Source organism: Sapajus apella, unplaced genomic scaffold (genome assembly GCF_009761245.1).
Source record: "Sapajus apella isolate SASKATOON/1434 unplaced genomic scaffold, GSC_monkey_1.0 scaffold24, whole genome shotgun sequence".
NCBI classification, from domain to species: domain Eukaryota; kingdom Metazoa; phylum Chordata; class Mammalia; order Primates; family Cebidae; genus Sapajus; species Sapajus apella.
In genome coordinates, this window is record NW_022436964.1 from 2,132,366 (window position 1) to 2,153,463 (window position 21,098).

A 21,098-nucleotide genomic window follows, 5' to 3' on the forward strand; every position below is an offset into this window, starting at 1 on the left:
TTTTTAGCCTTGACTATATAACTGTGGAATGTGGCCTAATGTGTACACATGAAGTGGCACACATCAAGAGGACAGATATTGTGTGTTCCACAGGACCTTTGTAGCTGCTCAAATTATATCAGCATAAACACTTTTTAAAAGTTACACACTATGACTTGGTTGTGCAGAAATGCAGTATAATTTTCCTATTATTTTACTTGTGATTTTCTTCTTTCTCTTAGGACAAAGCATTTAATCTTGTCACTTCAGGGTAACTCAGGATCTGCTAGTATAGTTTTAGTTTTTGTTTTTTTGAGACGGAGTTTCACTCTTATCACCCAGGCTGGAGTACAATGGCACAATCTCAGCTCATTGCAACCTCTGCCTCCCAAGTTCAAGCAATTCTCCTGCCTCAGCCTTCCGGGTAGCTGAGATTACAGGCATCCACCACCACGCTCAGATAATTTCTTTGTATTTTTAGTAGAGATAGGGTTTCTTCATGTTGGCCAGATTAGTCTTGAACCTGAACTCAGGTGATCCTCCCAAAGTGCTGGGATTACAGCAGAGATCCACAGTGCCTGGCCTTAGGATCTGCTAGTGTAGAATTTGATCACTTTCAGAAAATTGCTCAGTCAATACAGAATTTAAATGTAATCACTTGAAAACCCATACTCCATATTTGTTTTTCCTTCCACATGAAGAGCTTTCTCCTTTCTTTCTACCCCAGAATGGCATCATGAGGTTGGAGAAACATATGTACCATCTGGGTAGTGAGGGTGACCTCTCTCTCATGTACATTCCCCGAGTCTTCCTCAGCATGTCTCAGGCTGTTGGCATCTTTCCCCACTGCATCCAGGTGAGATGAAACTGGTCCCACCTGGCCTTTGAGTGGGGCTGGTGTGTGCTGCTGATACCAATTGTTCCTGCCATGGCCTTAGGGTGCAAGTCTCTAGACACTGTCCTCTTGTGGTCCCCACTCCGGGTCTCTTTCTCATTGGCACTCAGCACATCAATATTCACCTCTGGAACAGGCAGAAACTGCTCAGCCTCATGGAAACCTGTGTATGCTCTCTAAGGCTTCCTCTCTGCCTAAACACACTATGCCACCATTTCTTCATTGTTCCCAGAGTTCCTCACAGAAGAGTTTCCCACAACTACCCTGGGGCTCCTTTCAACTTGTCCTCTACATCTCACTCCATTCAGCTAAGCCGATGGTGTTGAGTGATGCTGGGTCACTCTCAGAGACCCAAATGGTGTCCTATACTTGGTTTCGTCCTCTCTAAATCTCTCCAGGCTCTCCACATGCCTTCCCTAGTCATGCCCCACCCACCACTAATGCCTTTTCTCTTTGGTTATGAGATCAATATCCTAAAACGATAGCTGCCTTGTACACAAGCACCAACTGTTTTTCAAATTTAATGGGGGAAATCGACTTGCCTTATTTACAGTAATAAGTAAAAATAAATTTCTTACAAATAAATGTTAACAGAAATGTGCAAGATCTGTGTGACTAAAACTGTGAAATCCTACTGTGGCATTGTTGTAGAGTGGATAAAAAAGAGCTCAAATAATGAAGACATCTCATATTTCAGTTAATATTCTTAAAAAAGTCAATTCTTCAGAAATTAGTATATACATTCAATAATTTTCAAATTAAAAATTCAGTGAGATTCTTTATGGCATTTGACAGTGTTCCTAAGATTCATTTGCAAAAGAAACATGCTCAGTGCTATCCAATAAATATATAAAAAGGCCACTGGTTGATCCTTGTTCTGTTAGTAAACCAAGGCATGTGAGCCCTAGCAATTAAAGGAGACATAGTTAGAGACACATATGGCAATTAAGATAGAGCCAGAAATGGGAAAATAATCAGTGGAACAGAAAGAAGGCAGTTCCCAGTACCCACACCAATACATTATTTATGGAATATGGGTTATGGTAAAGATCGTATTTCATACCGGGGCAGATAAATTTTTATTCAAGGCATTTTTTTAAGGCACGATATTTGGACAGCTGTCTTTCCACTTGGCGGGGGGGGAAGCTACAGATATTTCTCAGACAATTCACAGGATCAATTCTAGATGTGCTCAAAAGCCTAATATGTTTAGCAATTTATAAACGTTTTAGGTAAAAATTTAAGAATATGTTTTATAATCATGGGGTAGCCCAGGGTTTCCTAAGGAAAATATAAAACCCAGAAACAATGAAGCAAAATCCTGACAAATTTGTGCAAAAGCTAAACTTTTGAACTAGAACACTTTGTTGCACAGAACAGATTCTTAGTAAGTGTTTGCTGAATAAAGGACTGTAAAGCAAATTAAAGCATAGGCAAAATAATGGGAAGAACATTTGCCAAGTATTTAACAAGTAGTAATATGCAGGATGTATTATGTATGGTGCTGCAAACCAGCAGACGCAACACTAAATATAAAAATATGCAAAAGACTCAGAAAAGGAATGAAAATAAATGACCAGGAAGCTCACAAACAGATGCTCGATATCATGAGTTACAAAAGAAATGCAAATTACAATAAGATATTTTTATTTACTATACTGAGAAAATTGTAATTATTGATAATATCCAGTTGATGAGAATGAGGGTAACACTTCTGGTGAGAGTGTGTAAACTGATAAAGCCACTTTAGAGGATAACCTGGTTGTATCTTTCAAGATTAAAAATGCCTCTCTCTTTTGGTCCAGCAAGTCAATTTCTACAAATCTATCTAGAGCAAAAATATATTTACACACAGGTGTCTGTTATGCAACAATGTTCATTACAGCATTGCTTACAACATTAAGAAAGCAATTAAAAAGGCCAGAAATTTTGGCAAGGCTAAATTATAGATGTATACAAAGTCATTTAAAAAACAGGCAGACATATATTACTGACATGGAAAGATATGTCCATTATTTATTATTTTTAATTAGATATATGGTTGAATTTAAAAATCAGATTAAAATACCACATAAAGAATGATACTTTTATATGAAAATAGAATTTTTTGTCTGACTATATAGTGTACAGAAGAAGGACTGGAAAGATGTATACTTAACTGTGGTTACCTCTGGGGAAGAGAGTGGCCTATAGGGACATGAGACTTTTGCATTTTAGTATATGTAGTTATGTTACACTCTTATCTTATACCATGAGAATATATTCTTTTATCACTTGGTAATAAAAATAAAATAAACAAAAGGAGAGAAAGCTTTATGCAAAACAAGGAAGGAAGGGAGGAAGGAGGGAAGAAAAGGAAGAAAGGAAGGAAGGAGAGAGGAAAGGAAGGAAGGGAGAAAGGAAAGGACGGAAGGAGGGAAGGAAGGAAGGATAGAAGGAAGGAAGGAGGGAAGGAAGGGAGAAAGGATGGAAGGAAGGAAGGAGGGAAGGAAGGAAGGGAAGGAAGGAAAGAAGGACAGAAGGAAGGAAGGAGGGAAGGAAAGGAGAAGGGAGGAAAGAAAGGAAGGAGGGAAGGAAGGAAGGAAAAAAGAAAGGAAGTAAGGAAGGAGGGAAGGAAGGAATCAGGGTGCATATGCATTAATCATGTTTTATAGAAACAGAGACCTAGAAGAAAGAAAGCTCACTTACTCTTTGTTTAAAGCTTGTTTAAAGCTCTCCACTTAATCCTGGCTGGTGCCTGTCTGAGGCCAGATTAGCACAGCAAGGTAGTTAAGATCTTATTCTTGCCTTGTTTACCAGAGACTGTGCTGCTGCCAAGCACCCTGAAGGGGCAGGGGTGTTTGGAAATGGCTCCTGCATACAAGTCAGGGTAGGAAGGACCGCCCTAGCCTCTGTATAGCACATGCATGCAACTCAGCCATAATAGCAGTACTGAGTCAAGTTGTTGCTGGCTGAGGACAATGGTTCTCAGAAGTTATGACTGCACTCCCTGGAAACCTGGGATGACATGGAATTCCTGACTCTGATGGTGATAGTCTTGGTACTTCATGTTTATGTCTCGTTCCTTAGCTTTCCAGTATCGCCCTTGGGGCTAATCTTACAAAGAGCTCTCTTACTAATGAATGATTTTTTTGTTAGTAGAAAATTAAGAATGAGACAGACAGAGAGAGAGAGAGGGAGAGGGAGAGAGAGAGAGGAGAATCAAGAGCGTTGATTTTGCTCTGGTGTAAAGCCACAGGTCTCTTATTCATGAGGCCAGCTTGGATGCCTGACTCTCAACTCCATTTGATCTTCCAGTTTTCCCCTTGCTGAGTATGTTAGTTTCTTTGGACGTCCATAATAAATTATCACATACTGGTGGCTTAAAACAATAGGAATCTATTTGCTCACTGGTCTGGAACCCAGAAGCCTGAAACCAAGGTGTCAGCGGGACCATGTTCCCCTCGAGGGCGCTAGGGAAGACTGCTTCCTGCCTCTTCTGGCTTCTGCTGGTTTCCTGCGATCTTTGGCCTGCCTTGGCTTGTAGCTGCCTCACTCCACACTCTGCCTCCGTCTTCACACGGTGTCTCCCTGTGTTTCTCTGTGCCCCTGTGTCAAAGTCTCATTCTCCTTTCTCTTATGAAGGTATCAGTCAATGGATTTAGGGACCACCCTCACCTAGTATGACTTTATTGTAATTAAGTAATCAATTACATCTCTAAAGATCCTATTTCCAAATAGGGTTCTCTTCTGAGCTTCTAGGTGGACCTGGGTTTGTTTTTTTAGACCTCCCATACTCCTCAGCATTTTTCTTTAGCCTCTAGGGGGCTTTCATGTCTTTTCTTTGTGACTTGCTGCCTCCAGCCCCCTTTGTATATGTTGCTCTTTTTTGCTGACCTTGGTCACATTCTTTTGACAGTCAAGCTTTGCACAATCCACTGCTTCCAATCCCTGTTGTGGCTGCAACCCTGCCTCCAGAGCTAGGGGCAGCCTATCCCATCATCCTCATTGGTTTACCCATACTTGTCTCATCATAATCCCCAGCACTGGGTTTGGAAAATTTCTTCACCTGCTCCATGGCTTAGCATAAGAGGTTGCGCATGTTATTGATTCATAATAAATGCTTTCTGACTAGGATTAAAATGCTCTTTTTAGGGAACAGGTGGAAGTCCCAATGTCATTTTCTTTACAAAAGAAAGCAAAATGTACAACGCAACACAGCTCATTACATAAATCAAAAAGTACCAAGTCCCAAGTACTGTGGTTCAGTTTTAGATGACTTTGTTCTTCCCAGTTTTCTTCTTCCCATTGCTTCTTTTTAGGATGAGCAGCTGTGATTTTTGTTTCAGCCATGGAGGGTCTCCAGCTTTGGACACCTTTTTACCTTACTCTAGGGACAGCTCATTAAGTTGGTCCAGGTGTCTTTTATTGTCCCAAGTTCTACCATTTCATCAAAAGTTTTATATTTGATTCTTCTCCCAGAAAGTTAATGCAATTTGAGCCTATAAATGGTTTCTATGTTGTGCTCTTTCTTTGTTTCCCAATATGGAATGAGAGGACAGTAACAATAGTAACAACAAAAACTCTTAACTTTATAGCATGCAGTTCTAAATGATATGCACATTTGACAAGCCATGATTTCTAATTTTTGACTTTATGTTTATGCAATGGTTGGCGGCAACACTGACATCATTTTGATTGGGTGCAGTGGTGTGTGCAGGGTTTCAGGGAGTACCGAGCACTCCTCGTTGGAAGGAGGGTAGTGTAACAGGGGTAGTGGAGGAATAAGGAATAGGAGCCTCTCCTCGGGGAAGCTCTTATATCTCTGGGGCAGTACTTGCAGGGGTTTTCTTCTTCCTTCAGGAATGCCCTCATTTTTTCATAAGAGCCCACCCACATGACTCAGAACTACACGTGTTGGCAGCATGAGCATCTGAATGATAACCACGATGGGCAGAAAGTTCCATGCTCAGTATGTGAGTACTAGGGGTGGTTCAAGTGTGGGCCAAGTGGGTAGGAAGGCTTTGTTCATGTTTCCCTGTGGTGGGAGAGCCTTCATAATGCCTGATTTTTGGATGCAACTTTATAGTATAAAATCTCAATACCAAGTTATGTAAGTAGGTGAATTTGGCTGTTACAGTTGTTATTTTTACATATTGCTTTACACCTACTAACATAATTCCAAAGGTCTGGCTAGTTATACAACATCAGCAGCAAACAGGTCCCTGGGTCTCTTGCTTTCAGTTTCATGTATTCTTGCTAACTTTTTGGCTAAAATGTTCAGGTTACTGTACCGTAGACTCAGGCAGCAAAGCTGCTCTTTAGATGCCAGGGCTGCCAAATATGTCTTCATAGACATACCTGTCTCATGCCCACTTCTTTCTCACTCCTCTCTGGGAGATGACAGTGCCCCCTCACTTTTTCAACTAAGGTAAAAGGCAAGGTAACATTGAAGGGCTTGACTTTAACCATATTGGTTTCTTCTTCCCTGCACTTGAGAGTAACAATAACTTCCATGCATTCAGTCTGCAGGTCTCACTAGGCTTCGGGGTGCTCTGTAGGCAGGAACACACATCATCCTCATCGTGGTCTCTACGAGGTGTCGCAGGCCACACCAAGTCACCATCTGTGTTCATATGGCCTTTGGTCTAGAAATAGGTTTCACATGTTTAAATGGTTTAAAAACATCAAAAGAAATGTACGATTTTTGTGGCATACAAAAATGATACGAATTCAAACTTCGGTGTTCTATTGGAGCACAGCCGTACACATTTGTTTACATATTGGTGATGGCTGCTTCTCTGCTAAGACAACTGGGTGGAGTCGTTGAGACAAAAAACTCGAGGCTTCCAAAGTTGGAAATATTTATTCTCTGGCCCTTTACAGAGAAAGTTTGATCCCCTACTCTCTGTGGTAGATTCTATTATTATTCCCATTTTACAGATGAGGAAATGGAGGCAGGGAGTTTTGAGTTTGACCACAGCAATTTGTTCAAATGACAAACCTGAAATAAGAAGTGTTGGACCCCAAAGACTCTTTTCGAGCTTCTCCTGAGCAAGCATAGGCAGGCAGCGAATTCAGAGACCAAGGATTTGTGAGGCAGCCACTCAGCATTGCAATCTCCCCTAAGAGAGTTCTCTGAGTGACTCCAGTCAGTGCCTACGTGTGTGTGGGCATGCCTGTGTATGTTAGAAGCACAGGAGGAAACTATAACAAGAGGAAGATGAATTAAACATGATTTAAAAAACCTGTCTCTGCTTTGGAAGCTGGGGAAACACAGTGATTATCATTTCAGTAAGAGTGGGGGAAGGATTGTCACTGTCAATGATGCTGATAGTAACAGTTGTTGTTTAATAATTATAATCATTTTCAAGTAGAAAAGAGCAGTCATGAATGTAGCCTGCACTCTCTGTGGCTGGCTTATTTACACATATTTCTAGAGTCACAGTTGGAGAATGAGTGAGCAATGTTCTGCCCTTTAGGTGCTCAAGCGTCATTTTGCATATGTGCAGAGGGAGTTTGTGCTTTCGAACCATTTCATTATTGAATGCAGCACAGATGAATCCATTAGCATCATTCTCCGTGGGATGTGTACAACAGGAATATAGGGTGCCTTAGTTAGCTCTGCTATACACCAACAGCAACCAAGCTGAGAACAAAATCAAGAACTCAATCCCTTTCACAATAGCTGCAAAAAAATAAAATGTTAAGAATATACCTAACCAAAGACATAAAAGACCTCTTCAAGGGAAACTACAAAACACTGCTGACAGAAATCATAGATGAACACAAACAAATGGAAACACATCCCATATTCATGGATGGATAGAATCAATATTGTGAAAATGACCATACTGCCAAAGGCAACCTACAACTTCAATGTAATTCTCATCAAAATACAACCATCATTCTTCATAGAATGAGAAAAAAAAAAAAGCAGTTCTAAAAACCATATGGAACCAAAAAAGAGCCCACATAGCCAAAGCAAGACTAAGCAAAAAGAACAAATCTGAAGGCATCACATTACCTGACTTCAAACTACACTATAAGGTCATAGTCACTAAAACAGAATGGTACTGGTATAAAAATAGGTACATAGACCAATGGAACAAAATAGAAAACCAAGAAATAAAGCCAAATACTTACAGCCAACTGATCAACAAAGCAGACAAATATGTAGTGGTAAAAGGACACCCTATTCAATAAATGGTCCCGGGTTAATTGGCAAGCCACATCTAGAAGAATGAAACTGGATTCTCATCTCTCATCTTATAAAAAAATCAACTCAAGATGGATCAAAAGCTTAAATCTAAGATCCTAAACCATAAAGATCCTAGAAGATAATATTAGATAAACCCTTCTAGACATTGGCTTAGGCAAAGACTTCATGACCAAAAACCCAAAAGCAAATGCAACAAAAACAAACATAAACATATGGGAATTAATGAAGCTAAAAACCTTCTGCACAGCAAAAGAAATAGCAGAGTTAACAGACAACCCACAGAGTGGGAGAAAATCTTCGCAATCTATACATCCGACAATGGACTAGTATCCAGAATCTACAAAGAATGCAAAAAATCATCAAGAATAAAACAAACAATCCCATCAGAAAGTGGGCTAAGGACATGAATAGACAATTCTAGAAAGAAGACATACAAATGAGCAACAAACATATGAAAAAATGCTCACATCACTAATAACCAGGGAAATGCAAACCAAAATCACAATGTGATATGTTACTCCTGCAAGAATGGCCATAATAAAAAAATAAAAAATAAAAATATGTTGGCGTAGGTGTGGTAAAAAAGGGGACACTTCTACACTGTTGGTGGGGATGTAAACTAGTAAACCACCATGGAAAACAGTGTGGAGATTCCTTAAAGAACTAAAACTAGATCTACCATTTGATCCAGCAATTTCACTACTGGGTATCTACCCAGAGGAAAAGAAGTCATCATATGAAAAAGATACTTGCACACACATGTTTATAGAGCACAATTTGCAATTGCAAACATATGGAGCCAGCCCGAATGCCCATCAGTGAATAAAGAAAATGTAATATATATATATATATATATATATATATATATATATATATATGTATGTATATGTATGTATGTGTATACACACACACACACAAACACACACATACACACATCATGGGATACTACTCAGCCATGAAAAAGAATGAATTAATGGCATTTGCCGCAACCTGGATGAAATTGGAGACTATTGTTCTGATTGAGTAACACAGGAATGAAAAACCAAACATCACATGTTATCACTAATATGTGGGAGCTAAGCTATGAGCTAAGCTCTAAGCCATAAGAATGATACTTTGGGGAGTTGGGAGAAAGGGTGGGGGTGGTGAGGGATGACAGACTACACATTGGGTACAGTGTATACTGCTTGGGTGATGGGTGCACCAAAATCTCAGAAATCACCATAAAGAACTTATTCATGTAACTAAACACCACCTGTTTCCCAAAAACCTATTGAAATAAAAATTGTTAAAAAGGAAATTGGAGAGATTTTTTTCTAGCTGTAAAGCAGAATGTATATGAGCAACATTATGAGTTTGTATGTACATTCCTGAAATTATGCTTCTAATTTCCCTATGATTCTTTATGATGACTGGAGGAAAATGTTTTGCATTAAAAAAAAAAAGGCCGCTAAGTGATGTTCGTCTCTCACAGAATCCTATCTGGTCTTTAAAAGATTTCACTGAGGTTTTTGGTTAGAAATAGAAAGAAAGTCCCTCTTTCCCTTTCACCCAGGATCATGCTCAATTAATCATTTCCTATCCTCAACTCTATTTCTGGGCAAGGGCTCAATGTGGAGATGAGAAATTCTGTCTCTGCTTTATAAACAGCTGTACCTCTCTCCATGTTCTCATGTTAACAAATCAGCAAAATGATGCTACCCTGGAATCTGCTGATGCAAAAGGGACCACTGAACTGCCCCCAGGAGATACTTGGCTCCCCAGCCCTTGTCTGGCAGATATCAGTTGGCTGTGAGAGAAGAGCCCTGCTGTTCTCAGTGCAATTACATGCTCCTGGCATTTAAAAGTGGATTTAACATTTTTTTCTTCTCTGCTACTCTGGTGGTATGCTCTGTTTTTAGCACTTAACATGGCTGCGTAAATGCTTTTCAGCTGTTGAGTTGAGTTCAATTCAGTCTTCCCCATCTCCCCCCTCCCATTTCTCCCTCCCACTTTCCTTCTCTTTTTCTTGTAGGAGTGTTTATCTCAACAAAACAAAATCTCACATTTAAATAATGCCCCATGTTCAAGTGCCAGGAGCCATTTGGATCCACCCAAACACATCTGGAAGGTAGACATGGTGGCTGGCATTGTGCCCTCTGCAGAGCAGGAAAGAGAAATTAGGTGGCTTGCTCAAGATCACTGTTGGACATCCTCTTCAAAACTCAGTGGCTCATCCTCTGGAGGATTGGGGGTTTCACCACCCTGTGTGCCCTGTCAAGGGTGCTGAAGCCTGAGTACCACATTAGATAGGGACCAGGACATCTTCTCCCATGGGGTGGCCATGCTGCCCGGTCTAGTAAAGATGCACAGTGGCTGTTCATGATGTTACTGTCAGGAGAGGGGTCCAATGCAGGGGGTTTGTGCAGATAGCTCTCTCATCAGACATTTCCTCATTGATTCTGTACCAAATGTTTGGCACAGATAAGGATATTTCTTTACGTCATTCCCCTTTAAGAATAAGAACACGTGGAAGCTAGATTGCGCAGATACTTAGCAGCTTGGTGAAGGGGGTGGTCATCGCTGTACAAGGGGATTCAGGACCTTGGACACGTCCCAGGGAGTAAATGGTAGCTTCCATGTTGCATCTGAGAAGGCTCCTTTTCCAGCAGTCATACAGCTGATGTGGGCGCGCAAGTGCTCAAATGCTGGACTTCTTATCCCAAACCATTGCCACCACACTTGGGGTTAAAGATGACCCCCAAACTCTTTGTTCAATGACTTAAAATTTTAAAGGATTTGATTTTTGAGTGTTTGTTTTTTTTTGCAAGATAGTAAAAAGAATTGCTCTTACTTCATGGGTTTGATTGGAGAGGGGATGGGAAGAGGGAGCAGAGTGGCAGTCATCTCTCATACGTTACATATTCTTGGCTTTATTCTTTTCCGTAGCACATATGACCTTCTAATGTCCTGGCATTTCACATATTTATTTTAATTTATTATTTTTTTATTGTATTAGGTTCTGGAGTACATGTGCAGATCATGCAGGATTGTTGCATAGGTACACACATGGCCCCCACTGAATGAAGACAGAATTTCCTTTTAACTTTTATTTTAGATTCAAGGGTTACTATGTAGTTTTATTAGCTGGATATTTTTCATGATACTGAGGTTTGGGGTATGAATGATCTTGTTACCCAGGTACTAAGCATAGTACCCAATAGTTAGTTTTCAACACTTGCCCCCATTACTTTCTTCTACTAGTAGTCCCCAGTGTCTATTGTTTCAATCTTTATGTCCATGAGTACCCAGCGTTTAGCTCCCACTTCCAAGTGAGAACATGCAGTCTTTGATTTTCTATTCTTGTGTTAATTTGCTTAGATAATGGCTTCTAGGTACATCCATGTTGCTGCAAAGGATGTGATTTTGTTCTTTTTATGGCTGCCCAGTATTGCATGATATATACATACCACATTTTCTTTATTCAGTCCACCACTGATGGGCACTTAGGTTGATTTCATAAGAGAATTTTTGGCCAGGTGTGGTGGCTCACACCTGTAACCCCAGCACTTTGGGAGGCCGAGGTGCATGGATCACCTGAAGTCAAGAGTTCGAGACCAGCCTGGCCAACATAGTGAAACACCATCTCTACTAAAAACACAAAAAATTGGCCAGACATTGTGGTGGGCATCTGTAATCTCAGCTACTCAGGAGGCTGAGGCAGGAGAATTGCTTAAACCTGGGAGGCGAAGGTTACAGTGAGCCAAGATTGTGCCATTACACTCCAGCCTGGGCAACTAGAGTGAAACTCCATCTCAGGGGGAAAAACAAAACAAAACATGGAAATCATGTCTGTTCACAGCTGCTAACATTTGTGCAACAAATATTTGCACAACATATAAAACTATGCCCGTTATCTGTAAGATAACAATAGATAATTATCGATCGAATTAATCCTCCCTCTGGAAGCAGCTATTGTAACCAACTCCAGAGTCCCTGAATTTATTCCAGATGTTGAGTGGGAAGAACAGAAGCTGAGAAAAGAGACTTCAAAATCTAAATTCGAGGAAGTGCTCTAGTGATCCAGATGACAAACTTTTTTAGATCTATATTTTGATTCTGTCAGAGGGACAAAGGGATGAATGTGATGGCAGGGCCTCAATGTTCCCCCACACGTCTGCCTCAAAGCCTGGGGTTTGTCATTAACCAATTCATTTATCCACACACTTGGAGAATCAACTTTTTATCAATAATCAGCTCTGTGGATAAAAAGCTGAAGAAGATATATTATTCTATACTCTCAGGCATCTTGTCATCCATAACTAGATCAGCATTTTCAGGGAAATTATTTATCTTTTCAGCCTGTTCCAATCTTGTGAAGGAGCTTTCTTTACCAGCGTTACTTTATAAAGTAATATAAATTTTGCATCTCTTGATAGAACCTTAAACCAGTTTCTTTAGGAAAAAGTCCCCACCCCAGTGGCCTTGCCAGGCCTGGGTGATGAGACTGACCTCCTCATCAGTTCAGGTCCCTGGGGCTACTCCTGGATCACTGTGACAGAAATGAATGCTCCTTCCAACTTACAGGGAAACTTTTCTTTTATTGGTGACGGAGGGTCAATGATGTTGGCTAGATATGAGAGAAAAACACAGTAGGACATATATGATGGTAGAAGAAAATAGAAAATGTTAAACTTGAAAAGCGCCTCCTCTTGTGTTTCCTGCCGCCAGCTCCCATTCCTTCTCTGACAAGGGGTTCAATAGTGAGCATATCGTGGGCCACCTTGTATTGATTTCTCCTGTGGTCACATCCCAGCAAATGGAGGGAGATGTCAGGAACGTAGTGGCTTGTTCTGTGTGACTTAGCAACAGGAAATATGAAAAGATTTAAGACTGTGGGCCTATTGTAAACTCAGGGTGAATCAACACTGAGAGGAGACTGTTGAAAGGAGACAACAATTATGTCCAGAATGAGGCTGGCAACCCTGGGGCTCCAGGCTTGAGGAAGCACAGAGCAGACAAGAATCTACTCAGGGCAGAGGACTGGGGAAGGCCACTCAGAACTGCTTCAAATGAAGAGGACTGGGATGTTTATTTTGGAGAAGACTCAGAAGGACCACAAGTGCCATCTTCAGATGATGGACGGACTCTTCATGTGGGAGAAGCACTAGACCTTCCTGAAGCCTCAGAGCTTGGAGTGAGGAGAACTGGGTGAGAGGGCTTCCTACACTCAGACACAGTCACAGAGAGCCACTGGGGAGCTGTTCTGGGCCTCGCCGCCTGATCCTTTGGAACAAGTGTGAGTCACTATTTGTAACTGAAGAGCTGCACTGCTTATTGAAGCCAACTTAGGACACTAAGAAGTTAATGCTATCAAGGTAGAAAAGAAAGGACAGCTCGAGTTTGGGGCCATTTTCTGTGATCTTCCTTTTTAAAAATTACCTCTAGTTAGGTGACTTCGTTTTTCTGCTCTCTTTAAAACATTTTCCTATACCCATTGATCCAACAATTCCACTTCTGAGAGTCTATATTTATATAAATAAAAATAAAAATACAAGCACTTAGCTATCTATGCACAAGGATGGATTGGGTTTGATGTAGAATAGTTTGAATTGCAAAAATGTGAAAACAAACCCCAATGACAATTAAAAGAGAATAATTGAGTAGATTCTGCTATATTCATAATACAAAGTATTCTGTAATTACTATAGACATTAATTTAGATCTCTGTCTATCCTGGAGGGATGGGCAGGATATGGAGCTAAGTAAGAAAAGTGACAGAAACATGCACAGTATGATCTTACTTTGTTAAAATAAATTAAAAATCCCTCCACATATGTAAAATAACGTGTTGGCATATATTTGTGTGAAGATGGCAAAAGGAGTAGAAGACTATAGATGAAAGTCGTTAACATGAGTTAGAGTTTGAGGTGGGATGAAGTTGGGTAGGATCCTGAGACAGATGGGGCAGGATTAGAGACAAAGTGAAGAATGAAGTGGGATGGCTTGTCTGTCCGTCCGTCTGTCTGTCTGTCTGTCTGTATGTCTGTCTGTCTGTCTGTCTATCTGTCTACCTACCTACCTACCTACCTACCTACCTACCTACCTTCTATCCATCATCTGTTTATGTATTTTTACATCCACCCATCCATCTGTCATTTCTATCAATCACCTATCTATTTGTCTGTTTATCTATCTGTATTTCTGTTTATCTTCGTCGGTGGTACTTAAACACATATTACTTAGAGGACTTTAATAAAAGAGAAAAGAAAGAAAAAAAGAAGAGAAAAATTCCTTTTCCCTTATTATACATGTTAATCCTATCTTTGGCTCTGTTGTTCTTCTAAGAACGGTCTCAACCTTTCATTAAAGACATCCAGCAGTTTGAATATAAGAAAAAGACATTAGTTTTAATATATTACAGATGGTACTTTAAACAAACTAAAAAGAAATCTGGGAAATGTTTAAAGATAAATCATTTTAAATTATAATTGAATTCCTAGATATCATTAAAGATGAATGACTTGAGGATCATTTGTATTTTTCTAAGCCTTTTCTTTGCTATGTAGAAGGTATCTACTTTCTCCTAGTGCTTCAGGAAAAAAAAATGTTCTTTTCTTAAATCTAGGGAACATAGGATCAGGTTAGGAACACTCATTTCAGTTAAGAATTTTGCTAGTTCTTGGTAGGGTAGTAGGGTGTTGAATGAAAAGAATTCTAGCATGTTTGTGTGTGTGTGTGTATGTGTGTGTTGTGATCAGTTTTTCTCTGCGGAGATCATCAGCAAGATGCTGCTGTTTTTTATTTTTTGTAATTTAGATGCCATCAAATTATTTTTAATAATTGTTTTTCATATTAAATTATTCTCATTATGCATTCATATTCAAGACCCCTATGGTTCTTTCTATGTAAAGGATTTTGTCTACATCTGGAGTAGTCCAGACAGAGTAGAGATGAATGGCAGTTTAACCCCTACGTACCTTGAAAGGGAAATTTGGGTAAAATAGAATGTTGTTTCATGTTCACATTTGGATGTAGACTGAGAGCTGATCTCAGGTAGCTTTACTGATACAGAAGCAAATGAGTAGTATGTCCGATCCATGGAAATGGTAATGCTAACTATCTTATTTACTTGATTTTAAGATGTTCATTTTATATGTTAACTGAAATCTGAATGCACCTCACTACACTTGTATGAATTTATCAGAGTAATACTGCAAGTTGGTAGTGATCTTATAATTGAAGGTCTTGGAAGTCCTGTAGAATCCCCATTAGCTGGATGAGTTCTGGATATTCAATGCAAATTAGATTATTCCAGAATCATGAACCTCAACCAGAATTGCAGCCTACATAGGGTGTTCCCTTCAGTGAAACCAGGAAGTTATAAAAGTGTTGATTTTCATACAGGTGACTGCCTGTAGAGATAGATAATTCTAAAAATCTGTGAAGTAGGATCTGTGCATGGCTGACTCCATCTTTTAAATCTGAATTTTAATTCAGAGGCACCATCATTTTGGGAAAACTAGTCATGTGCAGTGACATTTTTTTTTTCCACCTCACAGGCTAAAAAAATCTTTTGTGAGCCCAGCAACCTGAATGGTGCTTATGGGCAATGTATTTGTCACGAGGGGTGGGAAGAATCAGGAGAGAAGTGTTCTCTGGAGCTGTGATCTGGAGAGAATGAAGGAATGAAGGCGAGCTGTGATGTGGAAAAATGAGCTCATTGACTAGGTTGCTGGGATTCTACATTTGCTCTGGGCGTCCTGTCAAGCATTTTCTTTGTTTTGCTGTTGCTGTTGCTTTGTTTTCTTGGGCCTCATATCTGCTTCTTCCGGAACAATCACCCCCTCCCAGCCCCGACTCCCCGGCTAGTGTGTCAGGCTGCACGGCTGCCTTTCCTGTGTGTTTGAGCCCATGGTCTTTTGCTGCTTTTCTCATGCCTTTTCTTTATGATGTTTCAGCTCATCCACCATACACCATGTGCTTTAGAGTGAAATTCTACCCACATGAACCCTTGAAGATTAAAGAAGAGCTCACAAGGTATTTTTTGTTTGTTTGTATGTTTAACGTGCACCTTTAACCAGCCAGGACCTCTTTGGTCTTGCAGGCTAGATGGGCCTCCTGTCTAGAGTTGCACACTCAGAACTCAGTGTTGCAGCTCACAACTCAGTGTTTTGGCTTGGAATGCTTCTCTAACCCTGATTGTTTTGGGATTTTGTTTTAAAACAATTTTCACTGGGAGTGTAATTAACTGCAGAAAAAAGCACTGGCTATGACGGGGGAGGTGTTCTCTGAAAACATCTGACAGTGGGGTACTAAAAATAAATAGGAGACGTCTGTCTTCGAGACATGGGCAAATTTATACCTGGTGCAGTACCTAGTCTATCTTTTGGAGCTCAGGTTTTCTGGGAGGGAAAAGATCCCTGATAGAACGCAGTGTCTGTCATCCTGCATTCTGCTGGCTGAATGACCCACTGGAAGGCAGGCTTCCCTCCACTCCTTAGGCCCTTCTCAGCCCAACCCACTGAATTTTTGAGTCCTCGGAACTTCTCCCTTCTCATCTCCCTTCTGCTGGGGCTACAGCTTCAGTGTACCTTCAGGGGATTTGGCTTCCTTGAATAACCTGGACACATGTTGTGAGCAGGACCCCAGGAGGATGGGAGAGAGAGCTGCTATGTTCTTAGTTCTAGATGAGGCTCTGGCGTGATGACCACAAAAATCACTTGCTATAATCATCTCTCAAAATAAGCTGCTTAGGTACAGATAGATGCAGCAGAAAAGCAAGTGTAATCTGCTCTGATGATTGGCAAGGGGAATTTTTGGGTTCTTGGATATTTTGCTTCTTTGTTATTATCCAGGGTTTCTAGTAAGCTTAACAATAGTGGCATGGAGGTGACTTTAAGAGGGAGCAGATGGTTCTGCTCTTCATTATTAATTTGCTCACAGTCATTTAGTAAGGTTTGTGTCGGGGGTGGAAGATGGGGAGAGAAGGGGTGTGTGTGTGTCTGGAAACGAGGATAATAGATAATGGACATTAAAAGCAGTGGTTGGGATTTTGCAATCTGGCCTGGTTTTTTCTTTTTATTGAGGTAAAATTCACATGACATAATTTTATCTCACCATTTTAAAGTGTATAATGCAGTGGCAGTACATTCACAGTGTTGGACAACCCTCCCCACTATCTAGTTCCAGAAGTTTTCATCACCTCAAAAGAAACCATGTACCCCATAGAAGTCACTCCCTATTCTCCACCTCAGCCCCCATCCAAGCACCTGGAAACCACTAATCTACTTTTGGTCTCTATGGATTTGCCCATTCCAGACATTCCATATAAATGAAATAGTACAGTATGTAGCCTTGGTCTAATTTTGGACTGAAATTTTTAATGATTTATTTGATAAATTTGTTCTCACTTGCTATTACTACCCAGGGGGCAAGGGCTGAATTAGCTGCCAAAGAGAGAGAAAGAGAAGAGAGATAGAGATAGAGAGAGAACACGTACGAACTATTTGTCCTGCCCTCGGGGTGCCAACAGTGTAATTAGGAATCAAATCAAATCCTAATGCCTCACTTTTGTCATTTGTTCTCTTTATAATTTTGCCTGGAAGATAAAAATCGAGTATGTGTCACAACATAAATTAGGGATGGACATTTTGTTGTTGAGAAAAGTTCCGTTTGAAAGTAAAATAATACAGCATTTCAGTTAATAACCCTAGCTTAGCCCCCCTCAATTATATTTGCTAACATTTTCCCACCTTTGACTAAATAGCTCACGTATGAATAGTGGAATATTGTGAACCTTTTGGTTTCCAAAGGAAATTAAGATGGTCCACTGCTTTTACACAAGTAGAAATGGGCTTTTCTTAGTCAACACATTCCTTAGAATTCTAAACTAATTGAGAAACTGTGAAATGCTCCAGGTACTTATGGTTTGAATCTTGAAGGCATTTGCTTTTTCTTGTATGATAAACTGTTATTTTATTATAGGATGAATCTAAAGTTTGAGAAGAATTTGATATATGAGAAGTTAAGATCATATTCATGACCATTCTTAAGGGTAAAGAAAGGTTAAGAAAAAGGCAAATTTGAAAATGCAAAATAATAGCAATAACCACAAAAAAATGATACTTAAAATCAATTTTCATCCTTTCCTTTTTTTCCTTTCTTTATCTCTCCATTTAAACAACCATCTTATAATCCTCTGGATTTCTGGGGCTTTTGTAACTGCTCTATACAATTGAGTGTTACCAAAAGTATGTTGATTTTAATTTTTTTTTTTTAGTAAGAACCATCTTCCAGCACACATAGAGATGCAATGTGATTAATGGCAGCACAATAATTTATGGCCCAGACCCTCATGTGTTTCTGTTGCTTTATCTTTTATGCATTATTTTTTGGTAGCTATTATATTTTTAAAAATGAGCATCCTGAATGTGAAGCCATTTATAATACTGTGGATTACGCTGAATCCACAGTAATCCTTGATCATCTCCAGAGATCACTGATATGGGCACAGCCCCAACTCTGATGTGAAAGCTGCTTTTCTTTTCTCAGGAAGCTCTTGCCAAATTGATTTCTGAGTTATGGGATTAGAACCCAAGCCTCTCATTTACCAATAAACAGTTATTTGAAACTATTTTTCTCTGCCAAACTCATCAAAAAGTAGAAACAAATGCAATTATTTTTGATGCATACATGCAATATACAGAAAAGAAACTTCATGGTATTTGGCCTGGTAGTTTACAGTCCTTACAAAGGGCTAAGATTTGATCATTTAAAGCATTTGTGTGACCTCACTATGTGGGATAGTCTAGGGCCAGTTCTCAAAGTGAGGTCCCTGGGCCAGCAGCATCAGCATCGCCTGGGAACTTGTTATAAATGCAGATTCTTGGTGTCTGCCCAGATATACAGAATCAGAAACCCCCAGGGGTTGGGTCCAGCAATCTGTATTTTCATAAGCCCTCCAGGTAATCCTGAAGCATGCCACATTTTGAGACCCACTACTCTAACATAATTTGAAGTTTCAAAATATTAGTTTCTTTTGGCAGATATTGAAGTGTACAGTTTAGTTTAGTATGTGCAGAGATTTGTGCCCCTAACACCATGATCTGGTTCCAAAACATTTTCATCAGCCCAGTAGGAAACTTTGTACCCAAGCAGTCATCCAATATGTAGCGTTTTGGGTCTGGCGTCTTTTCACTTTGCATAATGCTTTCAAGCTTTATCCCTGTTGTAGCATCTTTGGCATTTCATTTTTTATGGTTGGATGATATTCCAGTGTAAGGATATATACCACATTTCTTTTGTCTATTTGTCACCTGGGGACATTTGGCTTGTTTTTACTTTTTTTTTTTTGAGATGGAGTCTTGCTCTGTTGCCCAGGCTGGAGTGTAGTGACACAATCTCAGCTCACTGCAGCCTCTGCCTCCCAGCTTCAAGCAATTTTCTTCCCTTAGCCTCCCAAGTAGCTGAGATTACCGGCGCAAGCCACCACGCCCGGCTAATTTTTATATTTTTAGTAGAGACGACGTTTTGCCATGTTGGCCAGACTGTTCTTGAACTCTTGACCTCAGGTGATCCATTCGCCTTGGCCTCCCAAAATGCTGGGATTACAGGCATGAGCCACTGCACCCTGCCCAGTTTTCACTTTCTAGCTATAATGAATATTGCTATTATGAACACTCATGTACAAGTTTTGGTGAGGGCCCAGATTCTGATTTAATTGGGTCTGGGGTAGGATCCAGAGACTTATGTGGTACTAGTATTTTTCAAAAGCTCACCCCACCAAGTAATGCTAATTTACATCACAATTGAGAACCTTATTTCTCAAAATGTGACTGATGGAGCTGCACCACAGCATCCCCTGGAGCCCTGGAGCTTAGCTTATGTATGTATGTATGTATTTATGTATTTGAGATGAAGTCTTACTCTGTTGCCAAGGCTGGAGTGCAGTGGCGTGATCTCAGCTCACTGCAACCTCCACCTCCCAGGTTCAAGAGATTCTTTTGCCTTGGCCTCCTGAGTAGCTGTGACTACAGGCTTGTGCCACCACAGCCAGCTAATTTTTTGTATTTTTAGTAGAGATGGGATTTCCCGTGTTAGCCAGGATGGTCTCAATCTCCTGATTTTGTGATCCACCCTCGTCAGCCTCCCAAAGTCCAGGCATGAGCCACTGCGCCCAGCCCCCTGGAGTTTATTAGAAATACAGAATGTTGAGCCCATCCCAGACCTTTTGAATCAAAATCAAATTTAACAAACTCTTCAGGTAATTCATGTACGCAGTAAAGTGTGAGAGGCACTAGTTTAGGTAGCTAGTCTGGGTCCTTACCCATTGAGTGTAATATTGTTCCTTGGACAGAATGCATACCAAACTTCAAATTAGAAACTTTTTAGGTGCTGCCTTTATCCTCTGCACACAACTTAATACTAAACTGGGGACAGAGATTGTCACTTGAGCCTCCACCATGCCCCCAGTGCCCACACAGCACAGTGCACAGCATGAAGCAGATGCTAGACAAAGCTACAGTGAAGGAAAACATCAGTGAGCCATAGAGTCCTTCAGGGCACCCAGAGTCCTTTCAGTGCATGGAAACACTGTGCTCCAGTGCTCTGGGGTTGACAGTGTCCCTGTGACCTTTGCACATTAATCACCCTCTCTGATTCTCTAGTTCTTTGCTCTTAAAATGGGGATTACACATGTCGCTCTTTCTATGGCTGAGTAAAGACAAAATTACTTGGGCACTAGAGATGTGTATTAGTTGAGATTCTCCAGAGAAATAGAACCAATAGGCTACACACACGCGCACACGCGCGCGCACACACACACACACACACACACACAGGCCCCCCTACCCCGCCATGCATAATGAGATTTATTATAAGGAATTGGCCCATTTGATTGTGGACACCAAGGTGTCCCATGACCTGCTATCTGTAACCTGGAGACCCAGGGAAGCCAGTGGCGTAGTTCAAAGGCCTGAGAGCCAGAGTCAATGGTGTAGATTCCAATCCAAGTCTGAAGGTCTGAGAACCAGGAGCACTGAG

At 40.5% G+C, this 21,098-nt stretch overlaps 1 protein-coding gene across 6 annotated transcripts in view; it reads left to right on the plus strand.

The window, feature by feature from the left end:
• FRMD3 (FERM domain containing 3) overlaps positions 1-21,098 on the plus strand; it is a 363,027-nt gene that overhangs the window by 239,312 nt on the left and 102,617 nt on the right. For 5 of the 6 annotated variants that reach the window (XM_032290836.1, XM_032290837.1, XM_032290835.1 and 2 more), the window contains one exon: positions 16,016-16,094. The exons of the other annotated variant lie outside the window; for it this stretch is intronic. In XM_032290836.1, the coding sequence (XP_032146727.1) occupies positions 16,016-16,094 (79 nt within the window). The remainder of the gene's footprint in view (positions 1-16,015; positions 16,095-21,098) is intronic. 6 annotated transcript variants of the gene reach the window in all.